The sequence below is a fragment of the Tamandua tetradactyla genome, chromosome 9, assembly GCF_023851605.1.
Source record: "Tamandua tetradactyla isolate mTamTet1 chromosome 9, mTamTet1.pri, whole genome shotgun sequence".
NCBI lineage: Eukaryota > Metazoa > Chordata > Mammalia > Pilosa > Myrmecophagidae > Tamandua > Tamandua tetradactyla.
The window spans coordinates 38,185,375-38,205,183 of NC_135335.1; the positions used below are offsets into that span (position 1 = coordinate 38,185,375).

The 19,809-nt window shown below is 45.6% G+C and overlaps 1 protein-coding gene across 1 annotated transcript in view; it reads right to left on the reverse strand.

Moving 5' to 3' along the window:
* The window catches only part of SLC6A11 (solute carrier family 6 member 11), a 141,294-nt gene that overhangs the window by 66,284 nt on the left and 55,201 nt on the right, over positions 1–19,809 (reverse strand). The window contains exon 6 of the mRNA XM_077116557.1: positions 15,787–15,921. Coding sequence (XP_076972672.1) covers positions 15,787–15,921 — 135 coding nt within the window. The remainder of the gene's footprint in view (positions 1–15,786; positions 15,922–19,809) is intronic.

The window sequence follows — 19,809 nt, forward strand, 5'->3', positions numbered from 1 at the left end:
ACACCATAGCTGGTGGGCTTCTGTTACATCCCCTCCCATACTGCAAAGCCTCCTCCATTCTTGACAGTCTCCTTCCTTTCTATACCTCCAAAACTAAGGTAGTTGGATATGTGCCCTCTTTACTTTTCAACCTTCAAACTTGCTGTATTTTCTTGCTCCCTCTTCACATCTGAAGAAACTTCCACATGCTGTCTCATTCACCAAAACCTCATGGAGGCAGGGAGATAAGTAAAAGACATGGACTCCAATCTCTAGAAGCTTAAAAGAGGGAACACTGAGGCTCAGAGAAGGTGCATCACCTGCCTGAGGTCACACAGTGGGTGAGTGAAAAGCCAGCATTCAAATGCATTTGTCTGACACTAAAACTTGTACTCTTCGCCTCTGAGCTTTGTTATAGCTCTATTGTCTAGGCAGCCCTCTGAATCTACAGCTCTGTTCACACCAATCAATCTCTTGCTCAGAATGGTTCAACAGCTGACCACTGAAAGAAGTCTAATCTTTTTGGTTAAGAATCCAAGTTTGCAATGAAGCAGGCTCAGTCTTTTTTTTTTAGTCTTATTTCTATTGATTCCCTGTCACAAAATCTATTCTGCAGCCAATCAACTACTAACTATTTGCTGCACATATATATGTTTTCCTTTAAATGTTTTAGTTTGGAATAATTTCAAACTAACAAGACAGTTGCAAAGATAATACAAAAGCCAGAAAGAGAATTCCAACATCCTCCACCTCTGGGCACTCAGACCCACCAATTTTAACATTTGCCATATCTATCCATCCATCCATTCACTCACCCACATATGTATGTACATATCTATTTATCTATCTAATCATCTATCTTCTAACATGTGATAGTATGTTAGACATACTTGGACACATAAAACCCCTGTATAGATTTCAGACTTTTCACATCCTATCTTTGCTCATCTCCAAACAGCCTTTCCTTTCTCACCCTTCAAGGATCAAATCAAAGGCTACCTGTCTCATAAAGTATTCTCTGTTAGCTACAAGCATAAATAATTGTGTTTGCCTCTTACCATCTGTAGTCCTTTGTTTACACCAACAAATTATGTTTATTAATGAGGAACGTGCTATTAGGGCTCGTTCCTCATTCATTCACTCATTCAGCCAGTATTGATGGGGAGCCTGGTATGTGCCAGGCTCTGTGCTGGGTGCTGGAAGCCCTCAGCGGACCTGACAGATGAGTTCTGTGCTCACGGGTGCAGGCAGTAAGCAAGTCATCAAATGAGCACGTGGGGTTACTTCAGACAGCTATCAGTCTATGCACAAAATAAACCTGGCCTTGTTAAAGGTCACGGTGCTTCATGGCAGATGCTCTAGCCGACCTGGTCAGAGACCAGCGGACTTTGGAGCTGAGACCTGCAGGATGAGAGGGAGGCAGCCACGGCAAGAGCTGGGAGAACAGCAGCCCAGATAGGGGAAAAGAAGCCAGGGCCCTAAGGTGAGAATGAGCATGAGAGGCTCCCAGAACAGAAGGAAGGCTGCGTGGAGACGGGGACCAGGCCACAGACGGCTCCTCGGCCGTGGCCATGGACATCAATGCGGGCTTTGATCCCAGTGCAAGGGGAAGCTGCCGAGGGGTTTTAAGCAGCAGGTCCGTTCTGCCTCTGGTGCTGCTGGAGTATGTGACATCAGTCTAGCCCCTTCTGCTCTAAGCAACTATCAGAGCAGGCAAAATAGAGGAGGCAGCTGCTTTCAGGCAGTGGATCGGGCCCTCCTACGACAGGGATGCCTGCAGGACTGCGGTCCCTGAGAGGAGGGAACCCCCTTGAAATGAGCCCCCGACTGCCCAGCCCTCTGCTTGCCACAGCTACCTGACTGCACTGCAATGTGAGCAGGGCACATAGTCTCACAGGGCCAGGGAGGCAGGGTCGGAGTGTGAGATGGCTGACACAGCTGGAATCTTTAGCACAGGGCATCAGAGAGAGGGGACTATGCATAGAGGGGGCCCCAGAAGTCCCCCCAGATAAAGTGGCTAAGGGCTGGGCTGTACATGCACAGGGTGAGACCACTCAAGGCTTATCAGCGAGTGCTGCTATGGGATTGCAGCATACACTGGAAGTTAGACATTGCTGGGGGAAGAACACAGCAAGGGTTGTGGAGAGCCCTTCCCAGCTGCCAGAGTGGAGATATCTGAATAACACCAAGTTTCCACTCACGGCATGCAGTTGAGATAACAGAAATGCAGGAACTAGGCCCTGAGGCAGGGTTTATCTACTGCGCCACTATTAATATTTTGGGCATGATAATGCTTTGTTTTGTGGGGCCATCTTGTGTATTGTCGGATGTTTAGCAGCATCTTTCACTTCTATCCACTAAATCCCAGTAGCATTCCCAAAATGTGTCCATACATTGACAAACGTCCCCTGGTGGTAGTGGTGGGGGGGGGGGGGTAAAAAATTACCTCTCTTTGAAAACCACTGCTCTGGGGTAACAAGAACTCTAAATCTATCCTAATAAATTCCAAAACTAAGTCCTGATAAGATCTTCATGGGAGACAGAGTTTAGAAGATGATTGCTATCAAATTAGAGGAGCCTAGGAAACAGCTTGAAATTTCCACAGATATGCACTTAGAAAACATAAAACCAGCCAACACAAATTTAAGGTGATCAGCCAGGAAATGAATTGCTTATAGGAAAAAATCAACACTCTTCAGAGGAAGATAACAGAATAAAGTGTCTACAACACATTACCCACAATCTCTAGTATTCAGTCAAAAACCACAAGACATACAAAGAAACAGGAAAATATGATCCATTATCTGGAAAAAAGCAATCAATAGGAACCACACCAGAGATGCACAGATATTAGGTTTAGCAAAGACTTTAAAGTAAACTATTATAAATATATTCAAAGATATAAAAGAAAATCATTCAAAGAACAATGCCAGGAAGTTACATTATCCAAGATCCATTTTTAAAAGCTCCCTCAGTCTGCTGCATGAGGAAGAGAGAAGTAGAGAGCGAGAGAAAGCAAAGAGGTCACTTGGAGGCTATTTTACTTGTCCAGAGGAGGCTGGCTTGTGCCTCAGTTGTTCAGATTACACTTGAATTAGTATCTTCAACCCTGGAGCATATGCTTAACGTGGGGCACTGACAAGTGAGAGCAGATAAGTTCATGGATAAGCAAATGAAGGAATGAAGGAATGTCTCAACACTGAGAACCATGTAAGCAGAGAATTATCCCAAAGTGGAGATGAGGCATCCCTGTCACAGGAGGTGCCAATCAAGGCTGGCCAGGTTACCACTGAGGGGATTCCTGTACCAGGTTGGGTAAACCTCCCTGAGGCTGAGATACTAGGATCTTTGCAAAATCATCAAAGGACATAGGTCTGGAAGGCTCAGAAATTCCAGCAGAAGAGCCAGAATTTCCAGGTCAGGGACAGGCACAATCAGAGAGAAGCCAAAAAACTGAGAAACAACAGTTTCAGCATTACATCCTTTTCATACGGATTTAAAGTACTTATAAAGCACTTAGCCTCTGCAAATAGAATGCCATAAATTCCAATAACCGTTGATTGAATGAATCAGATAAATTAAATGACGCATTTGTAAAGCACAGGACTTGGCATAGAGTCAGCCCTCCATAAACGATAATTAGCACCATGACTATTATGGGTTCTCAGGCAGCTTTCCAGCAACCAAGACTCCAGATAAATAAGGTGCTGCGAAAACGGCTGAGAACTAAAATTCGTAAAACTTCAACTTGCATAAATCTGTGGCTGAACCAATTTAACGAGACACCCTAACGATGCACAGAATCTCAGTGGGTCGCACAGGAATGCTGATAACAAAAGACAGGCAACTCCTAAGGAATTTCAAGACCCCAAAGAAAGAAGAAACGTTACTACCTTCCTTTAAGCGCCTATGATGTGAAATCTGGACTAGGTCTCTAATGCCTGAGGAACTGACTTCCTGAATGGAAGGAGCATACCTGTGTCAGGTGAATTCCAGTCCCAACTCTGCTCCATAGAGTTATCACTGACTTCATCACGCATTTCTCTCCCAGGAGACTGTCATCTCCTTGAAGGCAGTACCCACGCATGCCCTGATAATGCAATCTCAGCGCCTGGCACTGCACTGAGTGGACAATGAACAAATGCTGGTGGAGCAGAATCAAATGTACAGAAAGGAAGCCTTTGAGGGAATTTTCAGCCCCAGATAGTAGCCCCAAAGTCAGTGAGGTCATTCGCACAAAAATTTTTTAAATATCCAGTATCTCTAGGTTGATGTCAACATTTGTTTTGGTTTGAAAGTCCAGTAGCTAAGAGTCCTGCTTCCCCCGCCAAGTCCTTGCCTGGACGCAGGGTATGCCGCCACCTGGTGGTAGCAACCCCACAGCCACCTCCATGAGGATCTGCAGGTAGGGTTTTTAACCAAGGATTTTTTTTTTCCTGATTTGTTTTCCTATTGGGTGGAGAAAATGTGTTGTCCTGAGGTGCTCTCACTGTTTGGGCATCCTTCTGTCCCCTCGCCCCCAGGACTGAGACACCCTAACCTCAGGCTCAATTGGCCTCCAGAGAGGAGGCAGGCATGGGGACCTTGCTCACACACTGGGAAAGTAGGCCCTGCATTTTGGGTCTGTGACAGGCCTTTCTGTTCTCGCCCTGAAAACACACACTCGAAACACAATGAAGAGTGAGAGTGGCAGGAATCTGGGGCAGGGAGAATGTGATTTCCTGCAAGAGGCCCTAAACTCCCCAAAGACTGAAAAGCCAGAAAATGAAAATTTGAGGAGAAAAAAATAGAGTGGAAGCACTTCACACTTCAGAGAGAACAGAGGGCTGACAGGGAAGACAAATAGATGTTTAGAAAGTTATAACAGACCACGGAATGCAAATTGCAGGGGGACAAAGAAGGCGAGCTGCTGTGTCGCTTCAAGTTCTTGACGAGAAACTTAATTTACTGGATGCACAATAAAGGCACTTGGTTCTGAGTTCAAAGCCTTCCCCTTGGGTTGTGGGGCCCAGGCGTCCCTTGCCCTGACCCAGTGAGATGGGAGGGAATGGAGAGCTCCGCTGGTGTTCCTGCAGGCCTACTAAGCGCTGGGACCTGGGGCTGGCACCCGAAATGATGACGAGTGTGCTCGCGTGCACGTCTGTACCTGCCACTCGGAGAATTCTCGGAGAATTTTTGGCGAGAGCACTGAGCCACAACCATAAAGGGGCAGGCTGACAGTCACCCAGCTGGCTGGTGGCACAGTGACTCCAACTTATTTCTCTCGACACCAGATTTCACTACACCAAAACCCTGGAGCCCTGAAGACCACGTCCCCAGCAGCAACATATATTCCATGACCATCACACGAAATAATGTGGGATCTGCTGGAAACCGGGTTTCACTTTCTTCAATCACTCATTCATTCATTCATTCACTCATTCAAAAACTATTTATTGAGTGCTCACCGTGAACCAGAGGCTGGAGGGAATGAAACAAAGTCCTGGACCATACCTGCCAGTAGGTGGAAAGTGTGTTAGAAGATGAAGAGCGTTTGAGATATGAGTGGAACAGAGGAAATAAAAAAGCCAAGAAGATGGACAGGACGTGTTGGGGCTGGCGGGGACACAATTTTAAATAAGCGTTTCTAGGAAGCCCTCACTGAGAACGCAATTGTGCACGAGACTCTAGACTTTTTAAACAATTTTCACGGCTCTCTCTCTTGATCTGTAAGGAAAACATCAGCCCCATTTGACAGGCATGGAAGTGAAATGCTCCAAGGCTCCAGACAGAACTGAGCTCTCTTCTAGGCTCTTTCTGGAGTTCTTCTCCCCACTGGGGAAGGAGGACAGGCCACTGCGAAGGCGCTGTGGCCACTCAACTCAAAGCTTTATTGGCTTTGATGCCCAATTGCTGCCACACAAGTCCAGAAGGGGGCAGGAAGTTCCGGACCCCTCCAGGAAAACTGTCCCTAATAGAAGACCCCAGGAGCTGGAGCCCAGAGTTTCTACTAGGCATCTGACCAGAGTGGCCCTTTAGAAATAGAAACGGTACAGAAGATAGGCATGCCTGAGCCCCTCGCAATGTGAGGGATGAGGGCAGGGGCCCAGGTTTTCTTGGATTAGGGCAAGGCTGCAGGGCTGCGTTGGGCTTTTCCTCACTCTGCTCTGGACAGAGGAAGGAAGAGGGCCCCACAGGGTGGAAGACACTCTGGGGATGCTCCTCCCGGATGGCACATACAGCCCCAGCTCCAGCCCCAGGTCCAGATTTAATGAAACCCAAACCTGCCTGCAGAGAGGAGGATAATGTACAATCCCATAGTTACTATGGGGCACCCAGACAGGGCCCATCTTTCATGTTGCAGGAGACACCAGGCAACTCTGAGGCTCTAATGCTTGCTGCAATCATTCTCAGCCCTCCCCTGACTGCCCCATCCCAGCACGTCCCTGGGAAGACAAATGAGGGAAGGTGACGGTACTGATGCAGTCACCGTAAATCCACTCTAATTTATAAAAGGTACACGTCTTTTACACAAGAACCCCTGAACTCATCCAACCCCATTTCCCTTTTTCTGTAGGGAGGGAAACCTAGGCAAGGAGAGGTGAGACGCTGCTCTCTTCCACCAGACTGCAGCTCTTTGGGGAAAAGTAAAGTCTTATTCATTCTACAACCTGAGTGCCTGGCCCATGTAGGTGTGCAATACATATTAGTGGAAGGAACTAATGAACAACTTTGCTAGGCTCTGGAAATAGCTGAGTAGAGCATAGGGCTGTCATGGCCCCCTGTCCTCATGGGGAGTCTACAGACTAGTGAGACTCCCAATCAAGTGCTCATTTCACCACTCTGCTGACCTCAGCCCACCTTTGACCACACACACCTTCCCCCCAGGGGATGGGATGGACCATCCCTGGGGACCAGTGGCACTCAGAGGCTGGAGCTCTGCATGTGCCCTGGAGCTGCCCCTTTGGCCGGGTCCTCTGACATCCCTTGGGGTACCTCCCCGCTCTGTGACACCTCTCCTGCACATCTCTCCATCCAAGAGAGGGACTTTGGTCGTTAAAGAACCAACCCTTTAATTCCTCTTATAAGCAGGAGGACTAAACACTGTAACTTCTGGATTATCCCAAAGAAACCAGGGTGTCCACACCCTCAGACCAGCTCTCGAGCCCAGTGACATGTTTTTGGAACTTCCACTGCTGGTGTGAGGTGAGGTGTAAATAGGGCACTGTCCAGATTCTAATGCTGCAAAATGGCTGGATTTGGTAAAAGGAAGCCTTCACCATGGTAGATGGCCTCACGTCCCCCAACAGAAGACATGTTCCTAATCTTCATCTGTGTCCTTGTATGTGTAAAGCCCGTTTGTAAATAGGACCTTTTGAAACTGATATTATTATATGGTGTGGGCAAACTGAATTGGGGTGGGTTGTACTCTGTATTACTGGAGGCTTTGTGAAGAGAGGAACTTAAATGCAGCCAGTCAGCAGAAACGAGAAGGCTACTGGGGGAAGACAAAGTCAGCAGAAATCAGAAGAGCAAATACAAGGAGAAAGAGTCGCCGCCCTGTGATGGGCGGCAGAGACGCAAGCCAAGGAGCCCCAAGGATCGGGGCCAGCACGCCTTAATTTTGGACTTCCGGCCTCGAAAACCGTGAGCCAATAAATTCTTGTTCTTTAATTCAACTCACGAATGGTATTTGTCATAGCAGCCTGGCTAAATAAGACAGCCACCATGAGAAATAATACCGAACCTTTCAGTGCCTCCTGGTAAAAAATTTCCAGCAGGCAGGCAAGGCTTGGTTGTCCCTTGGGAGCCCACGTGGCTGCGTCCTAATGTCCCAACACTATCACAGGACATTTGTTTGGCCCCAGGCAGCACTACATCCCAACCTTTAGTCCGTTCATCTTCCACCTGCCTGACTTTTTATTTTAATTGAGAAATCTTCACACATACAGTTCATACATGATGCACAATCAGTGGCTCACACTATCATCACATAGTTGTATATTCATCACCATGATCATTTTTTAGAACATTTTCATCACTCCAAAAAGAGAAATAAATAGAAAATAAAAAACTATACATACCATATTCCTTACCCCTTCCTCTCATTGACCATGGATAAATTTCCATCCACCCAGTTTATTTTACCCTTTGTTCCCCCTATTATTTACTTACTTATTAATCCATATTTTTTACTCATCTGTCCATACCCTGGATATAAGGAGCATCAGACACAAGGTTTTCACAATCACACAGTCACACTGTAAACATTATATCTTCATACAATCGTCTTCAAGAATCTAGGCTACTGGAACACAGCTCAACAGTTTCAGGTACTTCCCTCCAGTCACTCCAATAAGCCATAAGCTAAAAAGGGATATCTATATAATGTGTAAGAATAACCTCCAGGATAACCTCTCGACTCTGTTTGAAATCTCTCAGCCACTGGTACTTTATTTTGTCTCATTTCTCTCTTCCCCCTTTGGTCAAAACGGCTTTTCCAATCCCTTGATGCCGGACCCTGGCTCATCCCAGGAGTTCTGTCCCACGTTGCCAGGGAGATTTACACCCCTGGAAGTCATGTTCCACGTAGAAGGGAGGACAGGAGTTCACCTACTGAGTTGGCTTAGAGAGAGAGGTCACATCTGAGCAACTAAAGAGGTTCTCTGGGGGTGACCCTTAGGCTTAATTTTAAGTAGGCTTGGCCTATCCTTTGCAGGAATAAGTTTCATAGGGGCAAACCCCAAGATTGAGGGCTCAGCCTACTGATTTGGTTGTCCCCACTGCTTGTGAGAATATCAGAAATTCTCCAAATGGGGAAGCTGAATATTTTCTTTCTCCCATTCCCCCAAAGGGACTTTGCAAATACTTTTTCATCCACTGTCCAAATCACTCTGGGATTTATTGCAGCATCACATTAACCTGGACAAACCAACAAACTCTCATGCCCTATTCAAGATTCCATGTACTTACCCACCTGCCTGTCTTTTGCCATGCCCATATTTGTTTTAATATTTACTTAATATTTGCCTTTAAATTAACCCCCCTTTTCATTATATATATATAATTCTAGCAATAAAAACCATGAAACCATAGGTTTAATGTGATTGATATCCTGGAAATTTTATCCTACCACGCCTTAAAATGCAGTCAGTTCTTGTTTCTGGTGGTAATTACATTCTATGACATCACTGTGAACACTGAATTAGTAAATATGGAACCATGGCTCCTTGGAGAAATACAGGGTTTGGTTCCTGCAAGTCTCTGGTTATAACATCTTCATCAACCTAACAATACTTACCCTTGTTCTATGTGTGTTTCTGTTTAAAGCCACCTTACTGAATATACTGTGTTAACACTGAGCTCACTGCCAACAGCACAGGAACTCATACCTGAACAAAGTTTATCTAACACAGATATCTTCCCCAATGCCTGGGAACACTAGACGGCACCTCAGCCCTGTGCCTGGGGGCATGTCAAACAGTGATCACCAACATAAAGAAAAAAATGGAAGGGAAAAAAAAAAAGGTGGCCATAAATGTACCACAATAAGGACATTTATTTACAGTCAGAGAGCTAAAGCAAGAAGGCAGAGTGTCACCTTGTTTGACCTCCGCTGGGGACGAGGGCATCAGGCACTCAATGATTTGTCACTTCATGCATGTGTGTGAACGATCACAAAAACGTTGTGAGTATCAGCTTGGGGTGTGTTCTTGTTTGCTAGCAGCTGAAATGCAATATAACAGAAATGGCTTTTAAAAAGGGGGAATTTAATAAGTTGTAGGTTTACAGTTCTAAACCCATAAAAACATCCCAGTTAAATCAAGAAACTATAAAAATGTCCAAAGAAGGCACCAACAAGAGGTTACCTTCACTCGAGAAAGGCCGATGGAGTTCAGAGTTTCTCTCTTAACTGGAAAGGCTCATGGCGAACATGGTGACTTCTGCTCGCTTTCTCTCCAGGCCTTGACCTTCATGAAGCTACCCTGGGGGCATTTTTCTTCTTCATATCCAAAGGTCTCTGGCTGCCTGGGCTCTCGTGTTTCTCATGGCTCTCAAGGTTTTTCCAAAATGTTTCCTCTTTTAAAGGATTCCAGTAAACGAATCAGGACCCACCTGGAAAGGGTGGAGTCACATCTCCCTCTAATCAAAGGCTAATACCCACAATTGGGCATCACATCTCCGTGGAGATAATCTAATCAAGTTCCCAAACTACAGCACTGAAAAGGATGAAAAGAAACAGCGGCTTCCACAAGACGGATCAGGATTAAAACATGCCTTTTCTAGTGTATATAATCCCCACCCCGGCACGCGGCGGGGGGGGGGGGGGGTTACAAATAAATTTAGCAAGTAGGCAAATTCACAAATATGAAATCCATGGATAATGGGGATCATCTGTACATGGTTATAAAAGAAAAAGAAAGTCCCCCTGTCTGCGAAATCACTGTACTTGACCTTTATAATGACCTGGTGGGGCAGGCAAGTACAACCTGAGATCCTCTGTCTACGAAAGCAAAACCAAAAGGAGGGTTAATTAAGGCTACACAGCCAGCAGCAGGAGGGCCAGGAATTTCCTTCTTGCTTCTTCATGGACTGGGGTATTGAGAAACGGGAACAGTTGAAACTGGCTAGTCCTTCTGAAGATCTTGCTTTCCTTCTTTAAGGAATTCTCCCTCCCAGAACCCAGGAACCCTGAGCTCTAGATCCTAATTAGGCTGCTAAGCTGCTGTGTGGCCATGGGAAAGTAGCTCTGCCTCTCTGACCTGGATTTCTCCATCTGTTAAATGGACTTTCTATCTGGAGTCCTGTGATTCCACTGATCCCCTCCCAGGTTGCCTTCTGTCTACAAGCCCGAGACAAATCTCACATGATGTGCCAGCCTCCAAAGCTTTGAGGGCTTGTCAAGACTCCTATGGGCACTCAACATGGCTATATGCGCAGCTGCCAGCTTTCTCAGGTCCCTGAGCGGACTGGGCGCCAGGCTCAGGAGAACTCTGCCTCCTTTTCCAGCAACACTCCAGTCCCCACCCCCCCACCCCTCGAAACCTCAGTTTACCTGGAACTCTGTTTCCCTTTCCCTCTTGGAGTCACTGAAGTTTTGCCTATACCTCTCTCAGCCATCAGCAACATCCTCTCCTATCTCTGCCCAGCCAACCAGTTCTCACAACTACTTCTGGGGACACAAACATACATACGCACAGACATTCACACATTTCTTGATCATCTCCAATAGAGAGTTAAAAAAAAAAAAAGCACAGCTCACAGATCTCGTGATCTGAAATTTTCTAGACTTTTTGTTAAAGCACAGCACCTTTTCTGCAAAACTTAAAACGGCTCTGTCTCTTTTATTCATTCAACAAACATTTGTTGAGCTATGTACAGGCACTGAGCTAACTGGGGCCTGGGCAAGGCAGATGCGGACCTTGTTTCTAAGCTGCCTTCTCAGCCACACCCTCCCTGGCCACCCAGCTGAAAACCATAGTCCTCTGCCTCCAGCACCTCCTCTCCACTCTCCCACTTGTCTCCACGGTGCTCACCGCCCTCTCATGGAGTACACATTTTACTCCCTAATATGTTTATTGTCCACTACCCTCACCTAGGATGAAAACCTCATGGGGTAGGGATAACTGTTTTGTTCGCTGCTGATTCCCAATACCTCTAATAATCTCTGATAGAGTAGGCACTCCATAAATATTTGAGGAACAAATGGATGGACGATGAACAAATAAATCCCCACACAATACATCCATAATTATATAAATATTTCATTGCAAGCACAAAAAAGTGTTTTGAAGAATAAATACAGGGTGCTGGGGGTGGGGGTGGCAGGGACGGCAGCTGGGAAGGACTTGTCTGAGGAAGGGATGTTTAAACTGGGTCATAAAGGGCGAGTGGTATTAGGCAAGGTGAGGAAAGAGAGTCTGTCAAAGAGGGAGTGTCCCCAGCGTGTGCAAAGGCTCTGAGGCAGACGGGACTTTCATGTTTGAAGCCCAGAAAAGAGGTGGATATCTGGGACAAACTGAAAGAGGGAGAGAATGATAAAGGGGATGAAGCAAGGAAGCAGTTCACACGAGATCCAAGGTCACGGGGAACCCCAGAGGGGATCTGAGCAAAGAGGTGCCCATCAGATTCACTTCAAAAAGATCACTCTGTTGTAGGATGGGGAGAGGTTTGCAAGGGCAAGAGCCATTTTGAAGACCAACTAGGAGGCTATTGCAGCTTCCCAAGTGAAACATGGGGGCGTGGACTGGGCAGTGACAGCAGAAGTGGACAGAAATGCAGACAGGTTTTGGGTTCAGAGGGCGTTGAGGAGCCCAGCTGATCAGCTTTCCCCCACAAATACTCCAGGACGCTCCAGGGCAGGGAACCGCAAACTTTTTCTATAAAGGACCAAACAGTAAACAGTAAATATTTTAGGCTCTAGGTTTTTCAGGTGTGCAGGAAAGAGCTAACCTAGCAGGCCTGATGGACCTTCAGTAGGGTCTGCTTGCAGGCGTGGCCCTTGACTTGTATCTGGGGCTCAGCTTTTACGATTTTCCCTCTGGTACTGAGTGAGGAGGTTGTGCTGCAAGCCTGGGGCATGGGATTCTGCTGTGCCGGCCTGCCTGGACTGCTGTCTGAGCAGTGGGATCTATGATGGATACTTGCTTTCCTTCGGAGAGTCTGGAATTAGAAGACTATGACTGATCACAGGCAGCAAGCACATGTGAGCAGCCCCCAATGCAAACCTTCAACCCCTGCCGCCTTATTTGGGAAGAAACACCGCACACGTGTTGGGCATTTCCCGCTGCTGGAGGAAGGCACATGTTCTGTGTGATCCCTCCAAGCAGGAGGGAGAGAGGGAGCCGGGCACGGATTCTTCCAGACCTGCCCAGTGTATCTTTTCCCTTGCTGATCACTGAAATAAACCATATCTTTGAGTCTAACTGTTTCTGAGTCCTTTAAGTCCTTCCAGGGAGTCACCGATTCTATGGGTAGTCTTGGGACACCTGACACACATCAAACAATTCCTATCTCAACTCCTCGACCCTGCCCTTGTAGTGTTAAAGTAGGCATAGACAACATGCAACAAATAAGCGAGGCTGTGCTCCAATACAACTTTATTTACAGAAACAGGCAGAAGGTTGGATTTGGCCTGCAGGCCACAGTTTGCCAACCAAGGCTCATGGAAAGGCCAGGGCTCTTCAGGTCCACTTTGAAAACCACTGAATGAATTCAACTCTTTAATTTCATCAATGGGGAAACTGAGGACCAGAAAGGGAAAGAAGCAAATCACTCAGGATCAGTGGCAGAACCAGAAAGAGAACACATGGCCCAACTCCCAGCCCAGTGTACTTTCTGCTACTCCAAGTGGCCTCTAACAGCCTTGTAGCTAAGCACTGGCCTGGTAGCCAATGCCTAAAAGTAAAGAAATGGTAGGAAATTGGGATGCAGGTATATAAGTCTCCCTAGCGACATAGGACATGATTCCTGGGGATGAGCCTGACCCAGGCATTGTGGGATTGAGAAAGCCTTCTTAACCAAAAGGGAGAAGAGAAGTAAAACAAAATAACGTTTCAGTGGCTGAGAGATTAAATAGAGTCAAGAGGTCATTTTGGAGGTTTATTTTTATGCAGTATATGCATTGAGTTTCTTGTGTAGTAGAATAGCTGGAAGGAAATACCTGAAACTGTCAAACTGTAATCCAGAAGCCTTGATTCTTGAAGACGACTGTGGAACTATAGAGATTTTATGGTATGACTGCGTGATTATGAAAACCTTGTGGCTGACACTCTATCTAGTGTATAGACAAATAAGTAAGAAAATAAAGAGCAAAAAAAATTATAGGGGGGGATGCGGGTATGGGATGTTTTGAGTGTTCTTTTTCTATTGTTATTTTAATTTCTTTGAGTAATGAAAATGTTCAAAAATTGAATGTGGTGATGAATGCACAATCGCATGATATTACTGTGAAGCACTGACTGTATACTTTGGATGACTGTATAGTATGTGAATATATCTCAATAAAATTGTAAAAAAAAAAAAGAAAAGAAAAGAAACTGGGATGATTAGGGCAGAAGATCTGAATGGGGAATTGTCTGGACATCTTCTTCATGCTGTGTGTGTGTGTGTGTGTGTGTGTGCGCGCGCGTATGTGTGTGTGTGTGTGTTCACACATGCGTGTATGTTTTTGAATCTTTGTGATTATAATCACCTCTGAAGCTTCTTAAGCATACAGATGGCCAGGTGCCATCTCAGACCCATTGAATCTGAATCCCCAGGGGTGGAGGCTGGAATCTGCATTTTTAATAAGCCCCAAGGGATTCTGAAGACCAGTCAGGTGTGCTAACCTCTGGGCAATGCTCGGGACCTCTTGACCATTACCTGAAGACCAGGATAAAGAAGGTCAAGAGCAGAGAACACAACAGGAAATCTGTCATCAAGCCAGGCAGCATTTGTGGTCCTAACAAAAATGCACAGACCGGTCACTTTGGAAATACTTTTTCCAAAACGACTTCTTCAATGGAGCCTTTGCCATCGGAGCCTTTGCCATTTGGCTTGGCGTTGACAAGATCAGCGGCCAGCAGCTAATTTCCTGCTTCCTAGGGATTCTGCCTATGGTTCAGGATGTGGCCATCAGGGTGTGGGGCTGCCCTGAGCCCCAGGGTCCCGCAGACTGGCCCGCAAGGCATGGCAAACTAAGACAACAACCAGCACAGGTTGCCGCTCGGCTGGCTGCTTTAATTAGCCAGTTACATTAACTGGCTCTCCACAAACCTTTCCACCCAAGTTTCCCTAATTAGGGGGCCGGGTAGGTGGTGCTGGAAGCTACAGAGAGCAGACTTGAAATTTCTTACAAGTCTCATGTTTTATTTGAAGAGTTTTATGCAGATTTCACATTTGCTGCCTGATCAATCCACAGTTGTTGTGACTGAAAAATGCATGTCCCCTACCCACTCAAACGTCTTTGAGCAAGATATTTTGCATTTTGAGATTACCTGGGGGCCTTTAAAAACTATGGGTTGGAGGGATCCACCCCTAGAGAACTAATTTTAATTGATCTAGGTGGTGTTCTGGGGAAAGAGAGGTTTTTAGAAGCTCTCTGGAGCGTCTAATGAGTAACCAAGGTTGAGAGCCATTGGACTAGTAAGATACCCCGTTTTCATTCTCTGGTTTAATGTAAGCCCCCACCCCTCTCCCACCCTCACTTAGGCACCACCATCTACCCAGAGAAGAAGCATAAACAATTACGACTTCCGAATCGGAACAACTACCACCTTACCAAAGGCATCAAACAGGGTAGCTGGTTCTCTCCAATTATTTTCTTTTCATGAGCTACCCCAACAAAGGAAACCAAATGCCAATCAAGACCCACTTTCTATGCCGGAGTTGCCACACTGCAGCCATCTGTAAGCTGGATGGCAAAAAAATATTTATATGCTTTGATTGTCACTAGCCTCTAACCAAAATTCAGCATTTCCTTCAGTTATATAGTTTGTGGGTCAGAAACCACAGTGCTGTTAGCAATAGAAATCCCATATATTTTTATATCTCAATACAGATAGCTCAAAATATCACTTATGCCCATCACTACTTTGATATCACAGCAGTTGTTGGATACTGCTACTGGATCTCATTATTCAATAAACTAATAAAGAAGCACATAGATTACTCTGTCATATTTAAATATGTTTGATTTCCCATATATTTTATTTTATGCATTGAGAAATACTGTTCTGAGAAGGGGTACATGGGCTTCCGACTGCCCAGGCTGTGACCGACAGCATGGGCCCTGCAGCAGGTTTCCTGGTGGGGCAGGTGACTGTGCCTCCGGTAAGCGCCTCTTACCTGGGGGTCCGAGAGGCGGGAGAGGTCAGGGTACAGGTAGAACTTGATGCCTTCGGAGGCTCCGGGAAGCGTCACCCCTCGGATCAGGAGGATAAGAAGCATGATGTAAGGAAACGTTGCCGTGACGTACACAACCTGCCCAGGAGAGGAGAGGAGAGAGTCAAGCAGAGGGTAAGAGGCCTGGGCAGACGGGTCACTCTCATATGGGGGCAGGTGGAGAAATGGCTTCTCGGTGCCCTGCTCTGCCCCGGATCCCGGACACAGCCTGTTTTCCCACCTCACCTCTATCCGCTTTTCCCTCACGTGCTGGCTCTTTCAGCAAGCATTTAGGGAGAGACTACTGTGTGTTCCAAGCTCAGGGCTGGAGACTAGTGCTTCTCAAATGTTTCTGACCACAATCCACAGACAGAAACACACATTATATCACAACCCAATACACATACAGCTGAAATGGAAACTCTGCAGCATCACACTTACTCTGACACGTGTGATGCACGTTTGCATGTGCCACCATATTCTACTTCAGGTTTTAAAAATAGCTAGTCATGACCCACAAAAACAATTTCGTAATTCACCAACAGGCTAAGATCCGCATTCAAAAAAAATTAGAGTAGTCGTAGGTTTATAGAAAAATAATAAAGAAAGTATCAAGTTCATACACACACAGTTTTCCCTATTAACATTGTGTATTAGTGTGATATGATTGTTATAATCAGTGAAGCAATGTTATTATAATTATACTATTAACTGCAGTCCATAGCTTACATTAGGGTTCATTCTTCTTGTTGCACAGTTCTGTGCTGTTGTTTTTTAATTTCATAATTCAACAATGGGCCAAGACCCACATTTTAAACAACACACTGCTTTTAATGAAAATCAATTTTTCATAGTCACAGATTGGATAGGATAACATAGCACAGCATCAGATTGCATGGCATAGGATAGCACGGCATAAGTCAGCACAGGGTAGGACAGCACAGGAAAGCACAGCAAAGCATCAGATGGCATAGCACAGCATGGCCCAAGACAGCATAGCAAAGGTTAGCACAGCACAGCACAGCATAGCATAGGATAACACCACATGGCATGAGATAGCATAGAAAATATAGCATAGGGTAGCACAGCATAGCATAGAATAGGATAGGATAGCATAAGCACCCTACCGGATAGCATAGGTTAATGTAGTATAGCACAACATAGGATGGCATAGCACAGTGTAGGATAAAAGAAGGAAAGGAAGGGAAGAGAAGGGAAGGGAAATTGGCATGAAAGACTTGGGTTTGTTTAGAGTCATTTTGGGTTGCTCTGCTTGGAGGCAGGTGATTGGACACACTGAATCTGAGAGAGCCTTCTCAGTCCACAGGTTTTGTGAGAGAATCAAGACAATAAAAACAAAACCCTTCGCTAAGCTTCCTTGCACAAGAACTGCTCAGAAGGAAACAGCCGTGGGGGCCACATGCAGGTGCTGCCCTCCGTTCCACCTGCACGACTGAGGGCCCCTCCGTTTCTGATTGGTTCTCCCTTGTCACATCCTTTTCTCCCATCATTCGCTTCCCTCAGCTCTGTGGGGTCTGCCGTTCCATCTGTTTAGACTAGCAACTTGTCAACATCTGGGGGCCATGGACCCTTTTAAGAATATGGCGACAGCTATGGATTTTCTCCCTTCCCACACCCTCAAATCTGCATAGACACAGATTTGGGTTCAAGGTCTGAGAGTTTGGAGGTTCAAGTTCCCCAGATAAAGAAGCTGTGCTCTAATATCTATTACCGTAATTCCTCCAGTTCTAGTGTAGCCCCTCAGATTCTTCCCCCACCCAGAGCCTCTTTTACCAGTGGATCAGTCCTTCCCTCACTCCATTTGTTCACTCATTTATTCATTTACATACTTCTCTACCTACTCACACACTCACTAAATCAAACCCCCAAAAATGCTCCTATGTGCAAGCACTGTGCAAGGCTCTGGGAATACACATCTAACAAGGAATCACAGTTAGGAATTTTTGCTTCAAGAGGTCCCCGGCTGTAGAAGAGACAGACATGAAAAGGGAGCAGCTCACCGAGATGGTGAGTCAGGAAAGGCTTCTCCAAGAAAGTAACTCGGGTGTTCATCTCCAGAGATGATAGGCATTCAGGATACAGAAAATGGGATGGAAAGAAGAAAACAAAATTCCTACTATATGCCAGGCAGTTTACACATTATAATAATAATGGTTATACTCACTCAGCACATCTACATAAGGCACCCATTCTTTGAATAGGAATGATTATGCTCTTTTCCCAGATGAGGAGTTTGAGAGTTGGAGAAAGTACCCTGCCCAGGGTCACCCAGCGAAGGAATAGCAGATGCAGGATTCTCATCCAGGCCCGTGTGACGTCAAGCGCAGGCCGTGCACTTAACCTTCAGGGCAGCAACGCACATAAGAGTGCTATTTCCCCATTTCAGGGACGGGACTTCCGGAGAAATCAACTCATTCAGTTAATAAGTGACAGAGCAGGGATTGAAGCCCAGGGAAAGAAGGAGGTTCCAATTCTAAAAAATAAGGAAATAAAAGCCAGATGGGAGGGCGGGCCATGGTGGCTCAGCAGGCAGAGCTCTTGCCTGCCATGCTGGAGACCCAGGTTCGATTCCTGGTACCTGCTCATGCAAAAAACCAAACAAACAACCAAAAAAAAACCAGATGGGGGTGGTGATCAGGAATACTGCAAACACAACCTGAAAGGCTGGATTATTTTATCAGATTCTATCTCCAATTCATAACGGCAAGCAGCATCTGCCTCTCACTCACGGCCCTGCCTGCTCCATTTCTTGCATCCCTGTTTCCAACCAACCATCAGTTTCCAATCAACACTTCACGTAATCAACATGTTCCCTCACTGTCCTATATAACATAATCCAGAAAAAGTGAACACAAGTCAAACATGTAATAATCAAACAAGAGGCCAGCAATCCACAGGGTTCATAGTTTCTACCCAGAGAGCTACGAGTTATAAAGCCTCCAGGTTCACTTAGCTCTGTAGGCATAATCTATGATAGATATTCAGCATTTCATATATGTTCTTGATTTTTTCCTCTCAAAACGAACTCATGGCTAATGAGCTTAGTAAGACTATTAAAAGTCGGGTTAGGCTAAAAATCTAAAAATCTTTGCTTTCATTTAATGATTTCTACTTTTGTCTTATTGTATGGCAAAGATTAATGATCCAGAATGCCCAGGACACGACCTGTTCCAGATGAAGCTAAAATAGCTTAGCTGTCTTCAAGCCTTTGAAGTTCACAAATCTTAAGGAAAAGGACATCACCATGTGTGCTGGCTTCAAATGATTATACGCCCCAGGAAAGCCATGGTTTAATTCTGATCCAATCTTGTAGGAGCAATCGTTTCTTTTAATCCCTGTTCAATAATGCAGGTTGGACACTTGATTAGATTATCTCCATGGAGACGTGATACACCCATTTGTGGGTATTAACCTTTGAGTAGAGGGATACGTGACTCCACCCGTTCCAGGTGGGTCTTGATTCGTTTTACGAGAATCCTTTAGAAGAGGAAACATTTTTAGAGAGAGCCACAAGAGCCACGACAACCATGAGAGCCCATGCAGCCAGAGACCTTGGAGATGAAGAAGGAAAATGTCCCTAGGGGAGCTTCCTGAAACAAGAAACCTGGAGAGAAAACTAGCAGGTATCGCCACATTTGCCATGTGTCTTCCCAGTTGAGAGAGAAATGCTGAACTTCATCAGCCTTCTTAAACCAAGGTCTCTTTCCCTGATGCCTTAGATTGGACATTTTTATAGCTTTGCTTTAACTTGGACATTTTTGCAGGCTTAGAACTGTAAACTTGCAAATTATTAAATTCTCCCTTTTTAAAAGCTATTCCTTTTCTGGTATACTGCATTCCAGCAGCCAGCAAACTAGAAGACCATGCAAAACATCACAACTGAAAATTACAGCAATTTGTCCTTCATTGTTATCGTTTACCTGGCCTGTGTTGAGTGAATTGGGATACTCAAAAACCCAGGGCAAA